General features: G+C 45.5%; 1 protein-coding gene across 1 annotated transcript in view; it reads left to right on the top strand.

Annotated features, from left to right (window-relative positions):
* The first annotated feature begins 753 nt into the window (after nt 1-753).
* The window catches only part of LOC144931403 (uncharacterized), a 73,823-nt gene continuing 62,171 nt past the window's right edge, over nt 754-12,405 (top strand). The window contains exons 1-6 of the mRNA XM_078855209.1: nt 754-1,098; nt 4,228-4,317; nt 7,298-7,452; nt 8,679-8,889; nt 9,889-10,017; nt 12,008-12,085. Of these exons, the coding sequence (XP_078711335.1) occupies nt 916-1,098; nt 4,228-4,317; nt 7,298-7,452; nt 8,679-8,889; nt 9,889-10,017; nt 12,008-12,085 (846 nt within the window). The 5' untranslated portion in view covers nt 754-915. The remainder of the gene's footprint in view (nt 1,099-4,227; nt 4,318-7,297; nt 7,453-8,678; nt 8,890-9,888; nt 10,018-12,007; nt 12,086-12,405) is intronic.

Genomic DNA, 12,405 nt, shown 5'->3' with positions numbered 1-12,405 from the left:
CGTAAAAATAAACGAGGGCAATTTTAATGCTCATTCGCAACACAAATTACAGCTGCCTTAGTTTGTAGGTACGTGTGGGTTTCTGTTGTTGTTGTAGATGATTGTCGGCATGCAACGCAGATTGTTACCTTTAATCTAGCTAGCACTGTGAGTTGTATCGTCACGATCTGTTTCGTGTTTGTCGAGTTGGCACTTTGGTATTCTCTCAAAACTTTCGCCTCTTTTGCCAGAGTTTCGCCCGTGGTCAATGTGGTCATCGCCACATTAGGGGGTATCCTGCAACATGGAGTTGTCTCTCGTTTAATCTCGATTCTCTGCACGTTGCTCGCACCGCACCCCCACACACACCACACACACACACAACCCGCCCCCCGTGTCCATGAGTCAGTGTCTGTGCCTTGCCTGCCCGCAAACCGGTGGAGGCACACCTCGTGGAAGAAATTCGTGAGGCCCCCCCCCCACACACTCTCCACGTCTCTCACCGCCCCTACCACACCCCCCATATGTGCCATGACTTCACGAGCTTGCGGCAGCAACAACATCATCGTCATCATCAGCACCTCAGTGGATTTCATCCGCGAGTTTTTAAATAAATAAATAAAATAACCCCCTCTCCCCCCCCCCCCAACGTAAAGGGCCGGACTTGGCTCCACGGCACAAAGTGGGAGGAGAAGTGAAGACAACGATTCTTGACGGCTGCCCCTATCTGCACCCCCCCCTCACCCCCCATATCATTCTGTGCTCACCTTTAGAGCAGTGCGTTTGGGTTTTTTGTGGCTTTTCGTCTTCTTATTCATCTATAGGCACATCTGCAAGGCGAGTCCTTAAAAGGGTTTTCAAATTGTCCCCTTCGGTGCGGGCAAGGCAGAGAGGAGGGTGAGGGCTCACTTGGCCTCGCTGGACCCCTCTGCGACGATGACTATGAACCGGCTGGAAGAGTTTGCCTTCAGGCAGCACCTGGTGGCCATGCGCAGTGGCACGCTGACCACTCAAGATCGCTCCGTGTCCAGCAGCCGCATGGAGGCGCTGGGGAACGGCACCAGGAGCAAGGGCGAATGTGTCCAGCAGCAGCAGAGCAACGGCAGTTCTCTCCGGCAAGTCTCGCTCAACTCGGCACAATGCTGTCTGCCTTTGCTACAGCGTAGACACACACACACATGCATTGGCACAGCTAGTGAAAAATGCTGTCTTGTGTTAGCTTTGTAAAATGTTGCGTTTGCTACAGCTTAGACACACACATGCCTTGGCACAGCCAGTGGAAAATGTTGTCTTCCTTGTGTTAGGATAATAGGGTTCTACCCTTTCTGGCAATAAAACAGCTGTGTTAAGATGTTAAAACACTAAACTGAAACCTTTGCAAGGAATCATGTCTGCATTAACCACATATAAATGTGGTGAAAATGAAAAACATGCTCTGACAGAATGTGCATTGTCTTTGAAACGGATTCCTTGTGTTAGCTTTGTAAAATGTTGCGTTTGCTACACCTTACACACACGCGTTTCTGCACAGCCAGTGAAACATGCTGTCTTCTTCCTAGTGACAGCTTTGTAAAGTGTTGCGTTTGCTACACACACACGAGCACACCAAGTCACGCGGTGTTGTGGATCGGCATTTGTTTCGACGATGCCTCTGCTGATGAGACTAAAGGGGGTTGACACTGACCCAGAGCTTTGGTTGCTTAAACAAATGCTGTGGGAAAATATTGGTGTTGAAAATTCGATGTTTAGCCCTTGGGCTAAACATATTTTATTCATATTGTGGAGACACAGAACAGATGTCAGCTTATATATAGCATTTAAATGTTCGTCTATTTTTATTCCATCCAAGCCTCTAGGCTGCCACTTCGACTGATATATTATTAATTTGTTTGTGGTTTATGCTTTGTTCGTGCCTAGCATTTGAAAAGTAGATGTAATCTTTAAAGAATGAGAAATGCACAAACAGTTTCAAAAGAATAGGCGCTGGCGTTATTTTCTTTAAACTGTACTTTAAAATAAAACACTCCATAGCCCTTTATTCATTCACTGCTCAAAGAAGCCATCCCATGCGTGTTTGTCATGGGAATTGTTTGACCATACTTCACCACGCTGATCACTGCGGGCTGGTGAAGAGGGGAGTTCTAAATGCAGCACTGGTTCAGATATGACTCGCCGCTGACGTTAGCAGTGGGCGCGAGATTACCACTCAGGTCGCGAGGCTTTTAGCGCATTACGCTAACTGCCGTGCCACCTCTCACTCTCTCGTAAGCATATAAAAATACTCTCAAGAAATTCAATAATTGCTGTAAATGTCATATTCCAGTGTTCACTCATTTTCAGAGGGAGGCCACTTTCGCCGATAAGATATCATCAGTGTGAGGGCCGCCACACACATTTGACACCATTGGAGTTTGCCAACACAACGATGGGGGTGGTAAAAACTAGATTCGAAGCTTTCGTGACTGCAGGAATTATTTTTTGGTTCTTTCGGTAAAGTCACGTAGAAATAAATTTAATTAAATAATAACAGAATGCGACGTTTCGATTGCATTATAATACAATACGACGTTTCGATTGCATTATATTTCCAAGTTTACTATGTTTGTTTTCTCATTCATTTGTACCTGATGATGGTTACTTTTTGGTTATGTCGGTAAAGTCACGTATAAAGATAAATAAGAAATTATTTTAATTTAATCTATTATTTTATCTTTATACGTGACTTTACCGAAAGAACCAAAGAGTAATTCCTGCAGTCACGAAAGCTCCAAATTAAGACTGATGATGGTTGCTTGTGTTGCAATCGAAACGTCGTATTCTATTATTATTTAATTACATTTTCTTTCTACGTCACTTTACCGAAAGAACCAAAGAGTGATGGGGGTGGTGTTTTCACTTTTTGTTTATTATTGGAGGCCGCACGCCAGGGGCCGCACTAAAGGCCACCAGGGGCCACAGTGGCCCACGGGCCTTGCGATGAAGAACGCTGCAATTCAATGAACATTGAATCGCGGTGGTTGAACATCCGCACCGGTCTCGGACACTCACGCTATTCCGTGTTGACACCCAAATTACACTTTACTGTAGGATATTTTTTTAGATCGACATTTTTTTTTTTACGTGGCTGCCAGCCTAACTCTTTGGTAATTTCACAAGTCAGTTATGAGCATGTGGTACATCAGCCACGTAAAGTGGATGCCCAACGCCTGTAACATGCCTCACAACAATAGACCGTGACGCACAAATTACCAACCAAATGCCACTGACCAATATCTCCTTAGTTGTGCCCGATCTCATTCAGTCTTGGAAACTACGCAAGGCCTGAGCCTGGGGAGTGTCTCGGAGTAGTAGCCGTGGGCTGAAAAGTGGGCAGGAAATGGTCGTACAAAAATGTATCGAATCAACATGTCCAAATATTTATCGTCACTCCCCCATCAATTTCATGGCCATTCTCTGACGATTCTGGTTTCCAGCCACACGCAGCTACTCATTGATGGAATCGGTCAAACATCCCAACGCGGGACTCTCGTGCAAAGCAGTCTTGAGAGTCGGTAAAGCACTCCTAGATACATTAATGGCAGGGCTATTATGAGCAGTAAAGTACTATACTTAATTTAGAAAAACGCAAAAAAATTGTTTTAATAAGTTGCGTAACTGTCTGATACATCTTTCGCTGTGTATTTATGTCCATTGTTTTGTGGAACGATTTGGTCACCATTCTAAACTGAAAGCTACATTTTTTTTAAACAACATTCGATTAGCATTTTATAGGTGCAAATAACTGCTTTCATTTACGATTAACGAATTCACCTTTAGTCTCGTGTAATGTACCGATCAGATCCAATATTACTCATTAATTCAAAATGTGGGTGGGTCATACAAGTCTTACCGGTACGGTAATTAATTAAAGGTAAATGGCTTACCGCTTCCATCGGGGTGTCAACGAATTGTGGCCTTCGCGGCACGCAATAATGACAATGAGGGAGGGGGGGGTCAACAACAAACTGGTAGTCGCGAGATCAGATGCCACATTACAAGTCTGCATGTGGGTGGTGACTCAAGTTTCCCCCGATGCCGTCATTATGAAAGTTAAATGCCACGGTCGGTGGTGCCACGACCCATGTTCATTGCCCTCGCCCTTCGCCAAGCGACCGCTCGATGCCGAGGCTGCGTGAATTGCGCGGTATTTGTCGGTGTTCTCCGGCGAGTGAGCGTCTCCGTGCGTGTCCGTGCGCGTAAAGCAGGCAGGACTCTCTGGAGGCGTGCACCAGCTTGCTTCAGCACGAGGTCCAGCGGTGCGAGGATCTTCTCAAGCGCGCTGACACGTACCTGCAGGCTGTGAGTCACGCACGCCACGATCCGTATCTCCGATTAGCACGTTTGGCGAAGTACGGTGCGAAAGAAGTTCCACATACATCCACACATCGCCCAGACGAACCGCCTTCGTCCATGGAGATGGGACATTTTGCGGAGAGTCTGCATTGTGCCGTGCCACGCGTACGTAATAAAGGTGCAGCACTGAAAATAGCTCCTTCACGCCACTGCTGGCGAAAAGGGTAGCTTGGCCTACTCTTCCACGAGGTTGGAGTACCCACATTTTACCCAATCACACCCAACTTGCAAATTGTCCAATTGTGTCGTACACATTTATACTGCTGTGTGTTCATCTATAAGCGTGATCATTATGTTCAACATACTCTGCAGATAAATAAACTCAACATAATTTTTGTGGTGTCCCCAAATATGCTATAGATTAAGTAATTACGATGCCCCAGAAATGACTGCATCACAGTTTAGTGGAGCAACCTATTCTACAAATGCCATTGTTGGTTGTTTAGTTCACTGTGTATCATTCATTCAAGCCCTTTCCTTTTCTTTGCCTTAACCTCCAAAAAGCAGATTATTGGGGAAATTACGCAATTATTAGCTCTTTCTATTTTATTCCAATATTGCTGTTGGCACCATGTAGTGAGAAAAATCACCCATTCAGAACACTTTCAGAGTGCTGGATAACCTATTTGTCTGAGGACTAACGGATGCAGATATTACGTAACTCCTTCTTAGATCCCTGCAAGTGACACCTTTTATCCACGCTCTTGGGGATGAAGGGTTCTCTGCGATGTAATGATGTTTGTCGCATGGCAGCCAAACCGATATTTTTTAAACTATCGGAGTTGGATTTTTAAAAATTAAGTGACATTTAATAAAGAAATCAATAGAAACGACTCCTTTTTTTGCGCGTGTGCAGTCATTGGATATTGGTCCGAGTCCGTCACTTCGCAACACTTATGAACTTACTTTAATCACAGATGACTAACTGGGTTTGAGCCTGAGATCGCGGCAGTGCGAGGCTCAGTGTTCTTCACGCCTAGGCCACCTTTGCGACCTCAAACTAATAAAGTCTTAAAATGGGGCATTACGTAAGCAACATCAAGCCCACTGACTCGCCTGTGTGTCAGTGCATTCTGTTGCAACTGTCTCACCTGCTTTCAAACCAGGGGTGTAACCCTCCATCAATTCCCCCCACATCGCTGCCCATACATGCCTGGAGGCTAGTCACTGGCCACAGGTGGATTAAAGCGGGTTATAGATAGGTTTGCCGCGATATACAATTTTAATTACAGTATCCACTCTTCTATTGTATAGTTTTTGCGATTTGCTGTGCGCCCAGTTCAAATAAAGGTTACTCAAACGTTCTTAAACTGCAGTTCACTTCACATATGCATGTCATATGTCTTGTGTTAAAGTATGTTACGCTTACAATGCACATACTGTCAGTTATACGAGAATTATTAACTAAATAATAAGCTAAACTCTGAAAACGTGTTGCCCCAAGCACTTTTTTTTCATGAATAATAGCTATTTACATCAATCACTCGAGAGTTGATCATTTCATCCACATTATGCGGGGAAATACGATAATTAAGAAAAAATATTAACGAGCATAACAACTCACGGGTGCCAAAATAAGCACGGAGATGCACGCTCAGAATTACATTGAGAGAAATTAAAAGGGGGAACACGTGGATGAGAGGACGTGCAGACGCTCATGACGTCAATTCCAAGTTTGCAAGAACAGAAAGTTCCTTCGGGGTGGGCAGGTAGGAACTTGGTTGGACAGCGCATTCGTGCACGACAGAAAGCTCGCGGTCACGTGACGCACTTCAACCAATCCGGGAGCGTACATGTTTGGGAGGGGCTATGCACGACAGACAAATAATCCCTGGTGGGCATTGTGGAACTAGATTTGAAGCTTTCGTGACTGCAAGGATTCATATTCTTAGGTTGTTTCGGTAAAGTCACGTAGGTAAAAAAATTAAATTAATAAAAGTAAAATAAAAAATAAAATGAAAATTACGACGTTTCGGAGGCAACACAAGCTTCCATCTTCAGGTGGAACCGTCACAGCACGATTCCACCTGTTGCCTCCGAAACGTCGTGATTTTTATTTAATTTTATCAAGTAATACAGCAATCGTGCTGTGATGGTTCCACCTGAAGACGGAAGCTTGTGTTGCCTCCGAAACGTCGTGATTTTTATTTAATTTTTATTTAACTTTTATTAATTTTAATAGTAATTTTTTACCTACGTGACTTTACCGAAAAAACCTAAGAATAACAGTGTGCAACTGTTGTTCCTACCTGTAAAAGTAAGTTGACCTGGAACAGGGCGCGTCGCTCGTTTGGATGGTGGTCGATGGAGATGAATATTGATGGGAGTAGAAAAGCCCCCCGAAAAAAGTTGGCCACACGTTCCAGTCGGACAAAACCCAACAAGGAAATGGATGCGAGGAAATCAGCTGGGGTGCAGGCGCTCTATGAATGATTTATTACATCACGGGATTGCTTGGAGGCCTTCATCCAGCAGGGCACTGACCATGGCTGACGATGACGATTGTGAAAATGAGCAATTACCACTTTTAAAAAATTGCTGCTAAACGGACATTACAATGACGAAGAATAGGCGTTATCCTTTATGTCAATTATACAGGAGGCGGTAAGATGTTCAAACACAAAATGGATACCTGTTGCAAAGCATTACGCCTGCATGAAACACACGTACTTGTGGCAAAACATGCAAAGAAACATGCTCTGATTATCATATTTTAACACCTGTTGTATTGCCAGAAAGAGAAAATAAAGCCGATTCTTCTATTTTCATCATTTCCACACTGGCAGAAAGGCCCCACAAGATATCACAATTGCCACGCGCCGTTCACCGCAGCGACACATCGCAAAGTCGCGACCGCCCCGAGCCGCACGGTAACGCCGACGTTTTTTCTCGCCCGCGGTGTTTCCCGCTGTCGGCGTGCGAGCAGGACATTCGGCGCGTGGAGACGGGCCACCAGCCGTGGCACATGGCCGAGACGGACGAGTGCCTCTGGGAGGCGGAACAGCTCGTACAGAACCTCTACCAGGAGGCGCACGTGCTCACCGAACGGCAGCACCCGCACTCCGAGTGCCTGAAGGCCAGGTAGCGGCCAGCCAGGCGCGCTCTTGCCACTCCGGCACATTCGCTCTCTGTCTCTCTCTCTCTCTCATCACACACAGACCGTTGGGGCAAGTGCTGTTAGCGAGCAGCACCTATGAAGGCCGGCACGGCGCATGAGGGGGGCGGGTGGCCGGCACCACGCCCGGCCGCCTTTGTCTCCATAGTGGCGATGTTTATACACCGCACCAGGTGCTCATTTGAGGCCAAGTCGACCATGACCGGTTCAGATAATAGTCAGAGGTGTTGGCCTTGAGCAGGAATCGAACTCGGCACGTACGTGCCCTCGCAGCCGCAAGCACGTTCATGCCAGCGCACAACTACAACGACAGCAGCCACAATGTGCCACCGAGTGACTGCCTTTTCACCACAATGCTTGTGCCAGGCTAGGTGCCCTTTTGAGGCCACGTGAAGTGTCGAAGGCTCGCTGGAAAGATGCATCACGTTGTGCTCCCCGCTGTGCCAGTGGCGTGGACGTGTTGGTTTATCATGCAGCCATTGTTGACTGGGCTGGCTTCATCAACTCACTGCGCTTAAAATCTCACGGTGGTGAGAGGTTATGAGTGCACGAGTTCGATTCCGACCCTGACGCCTGTATATTCGGCAATTTGCATGTTTCCCCGTGGTCACGTGGATTTTTCTCCAGGTCCTCCGGTTTTCCCCCTCCACATTTAGAAACATGCGTTTAGACTATTTGGCTACTATGAATTTCCACATTTCCTATATTTTTCACCTGATGACGATTGCTTGTGTTGCGATCAAAACGTCGTGATATTGTTATTCTTTTTATTATATAGCTGTGGGCTTTACCTGCTAACATATACGTACAGGGTGCTTCAAAAAAATGTAACACTAAAATGGTACTATCGTTTTCAATGGAAAAAAAGAACGGATAATACAGTACACTGTAACATGATAACAAATGTAATGTTAATAGTTTTTAAAAAGTCAGAGTCTCCACTTGTTCGCCATCGTTGCCAACGCGTGCCTGGAATCTTCTCCAGCTGGTCTCCAGAGCCCGGAGGCAGCACATTTCTCGTGGTATTGTTAAAAATCCCCAGAAGCGTTTAAAAACAATTTTCGAACATCTGAGCCAGTTTTCAGTTTCATTTATTCGGTATACCCCTCTGAGCCTTTCGCCGAGCGCTCCGACCCTCCGATCCCCACCAGCTGCTGCGTGCGAAACTCCCGCGTGCCACGTGCGCCCACAGGATCGCCAGCCTGCGTGGGGAGCTGCAGGTGTTGCAAGAGCACCGCGCGCGCCTGCAGCCCCAGAACGGCACGCGGAGCCCCATGAAGACGCGCGAGGCCATCCTGCACACGGGGCAGCGTTTCAAGGGCAAGGGCAGACAGCGAGTGGCGGGCGAGTCAGAGACCATGCAGTTCATCACGGAGCTGCTCGTCTGGGTGGAGCGCAGCGAGGTGACCGCATGCTGTGTGGCTCACGCCCTGTTCGGCTGCCGTGTTTCTTTTTTTGACACGCTTTTATTTAAACTCACTGTCTGTTATATATTCTTGGTTCTTTCGGTAAAGTCACGTAGAAGGGAAGTAATAAAATAATAAAAATAAAACATGATAAAATAATTCTCACGACGTTTGCGTTGTGGCCGAAACGTCGTGAGAATTATTTTATTATGTTTTATTTTTATTATTTTATTACTTTTCACTTCATCTCTGGAGGTCCTCCAGCTGGTGGAGGCACCTGGGCTCCAGCCCCTAAAGCCCCCACGCCTTAACCCGGCCCTGGATACACCCCATTTGAAACTATACAATTGTTGCAAGGGCTCCCTAACACTTGGAGATACAAACCAGAACAAAAGCGACTAGTTACGCATAAGCAAATGCATTTTCCCCTGATATCCACAGGCGGAGTTTGACTTCTATACTTGGGCGGGGTGGCAGGGGGTTCGCTTTGTGCTTCACATTATCAATCGCGGGTGAATACAATTAATGCAATTTTAATCTTATTTGTAAACTACTGAAAAATTTTTTATGAAGGCGTCCAGTTTGGGGGGGGGGGGAAATATTTTTTTAATTGTTTATTATTTGTATTATTTTATTATTTCCCTTCTACGTGACTTTACCGAAACACCCAAGAAAATAATGAAAGATACATTGCAAATCTAAGCAGTAGAACAAGTATGCTACCCTAGTATTGGTCACTGTTTTGTTTGACTCGGTTGAAGATGATAAGTTGTACATAAATAATTATCAAACCTTCTTCCCCTTGTTATTTCTGGTCAGCATACGCGCTCACCTAATTATATATGACACATCTATCACAGGTGCTGTGATGAATTGACAGACAGGGCTGACAAATGCAGTTTCATATATATGTATGTAAGGATTATTCTCACCCTTGCGGTCCACACGTCGTCCGATTGGCTGAGCATTCTGGTGGTGTGTCTGTGATGTGTGCAGGTTCACATTGAGAATATCAGATGGGGGGATAGCAAGGCAACGGTGGAATCTCAGTTCCAGAGCCACACGGACCTGCACAATATGATCGAAGCCATCGGAGAGCGGGTGGAGGAGGCCAAACTTCTCGAGGTACGGTTTGAATGTTGTATCCAAACTCTACAACCAGTTACTGACAGCAACCCCACCTATGCATCTGGAAAAAAAACATCGCTTCAACTTTCTGAGTATTCTCAGACTTGAAAGGGTTTATGGATGATATGAAAAACATTGTAATTTGACCTCGCTTATTTTCTTCAGGCCCAGCACACAAAAGCACGAGTATTTTTTGTTTCGTTAAACTGCCGGTTTTATGCCAATCTTGTCTGTGACCTTGGAACAATGTTCGTGTCCACTAAAACAGCTGCAACATATCATCTTCTACGACATTTGGTTTAATAATGTGAATGCTTGCAAACTATCGGAAAAAAGCGGAAATGTGTTCAAATGTATGCAGAGGTTTGTACTTTGAATCACACTGAAAGACAAAAAAGATGCAATTGAGGTTTTTTTTGGGGGTTAGATCACGTGGCACAAGTGTGGTCACCACATCTACGCCTCTATATAAGGAACGAAACAGTAAGACTTCTCCACAAATCTGGCTGTCGCCTGATGAAGCTAGTTGTAATTACTGGCGAAACGTCACGGTACTCAGATTGTAAATATTGTAGCTTGGCTCTTCAACACACCGGTGTGCTGCTGTACTAGTGATGAATTGGCCACATTCTGATTTAAAGCTTTCGTGACTGCAGGGATTCATCTTCTTGGTTCTTTCGGTAAAGTCACGTAGAAGGGAAGTAATAAAAGAATAAAAAATAAAACATAATAAAATAATTCTCACGACGTTTCGGCCACAACGGCTGCTTGCGTTGTGGCCGAAACGTCGTGAGAATTATTTTATTATGTTTTATTTTTATTATTTTATTACTTCCCTTCTACGTGACTTTACCGAAAGAACCAAGAAGATGGCCACATTCTGTTTACGTGACAACCCTTACTAGTTGGCTGTGTCGGATGGTGGCGGGTTTAACGACACATTTATATATTGACGCGATCTAAACCCCCCCCCCCCCAAAAAACCTCTATTATGGATGATATTGGTCGCGAAAGCTTACGTGTTAAAAATATGCAAAGTTGGATCAATGAACCAATGCAGTAAGAGACTTCAGAATGCCTCCAGGCAAGAGTCATCGCCCGAAGATATTGTGTTCAATGGTCAAGATCAGTAATGGAACGGCAGTCATTGACGAGAATTGTACTTGAGAGGATGACCACCGCAAATATAGAGCGAATAAGATGGACACACGCACAGGAGTGAGATGGATTGTGGCATCTCGAGGTTGTGAGAGACAATAACAGTGTTTGGCGGTCGTCATCCAGCAGTGGATAAACAATGCTTGCTTATGGTAATGATATAAAAAAAACAGCCCATCAGGCCCTTTGCACATGTCATAGATGGTCACCCATTACTTTGTGAACTAACAAGTCTAGATTTGAAGCTTTCGTGACTGCAAGGATTCATAGTCTTAGGTTTTTTTTCGGTAAAGTCACGTAGGTAAAAAAATTTCAAATTAATAAAATAAAAATCACGACGTTTCCACCTGAAGACGGAAGCTTGTATTGCCTCCGAAACGTCGTGATTTTAATTTTATTAATTTTAATAAAAAAAAATTACCTACGTGACTTTACCGAAAAAACCTAAGAATATAACTAACAAGTCATAGAGTTTCTGTGAAGTAGCCAAAGTGGCGCGTGTGTGCAGCGGTATTGTAGTTGGTTAGTACGCCGCGCAACGAACCCGGCGACCTGAGTTCGATTCTCGCTCACGGCCCATAACAGTGACGATTATCCGAATTGGTCCTGGGCTTCCCCTAGGTCGACTCAGCCTCAAGTGAGTACCTGGTGCAGTGTGTAAACATCACCACTGGGGAGACAAAGGCGGCCAGGCGTGGTGCAAGCCACCCACCCCCTCGTTTTGCCGTGCCAGCCTTCATAGGTGCTCGCTAACAGGACTTGCCCCAACAGTCTGTTAAGGCTACACGGGGGATCTTTGTCTTTGTTTATCCGTTATCTGTTGTTTCAGGCATCTGTGCCCCAGTCTTACAGACGCAAGTACCAGGAGGCACTCCAGGCACTGATCTCCAAATACTCCAGCTTGATGGTGGGACCTCTGCATGTGTTTCCATTTCTGTTTAGCTGACGCTCACACCTTCTTTGTGTTTCATTTTATTGGGTGCAATTGTGAACAACAGCCGTATCAGACATTGGTACATCTACTGCAGCTCCAAGACTCGGTCCTACAAGGCGTGTGGTGTCCGTTTTGATCCGTACGGTACAACGAACACCACCTGGGTCTTTTGTTTCTTGGTAGCAATTGAGAGTAGGGTTCAAGTGTTGCTGACCCGAAGACCCCCAGGCGCACTTGAGCAGTGCGATGGAGGTGTCACGCTACACATGACCTCATCTAAAAGCATCCGAAAA

Source organism: Lampetra fluviatilis, chromosome 4 (genome assembly GCF_964198595.1).
Source record: "Lampetra fluviatilis chromosome 4, kcLamFluv1.1, whole genome shotgun sequence".
Classification (NCBI taxonomy): Eukaryota; Metazoa; Chordata; class Hyperoartia; order Petromyzontiformes; family Petromyzontidae; genus Lampetra; species Lampetra fluviatilis.
This window is presented reverse-complemented; position numbering and strand designations above follow the sequence as displayed.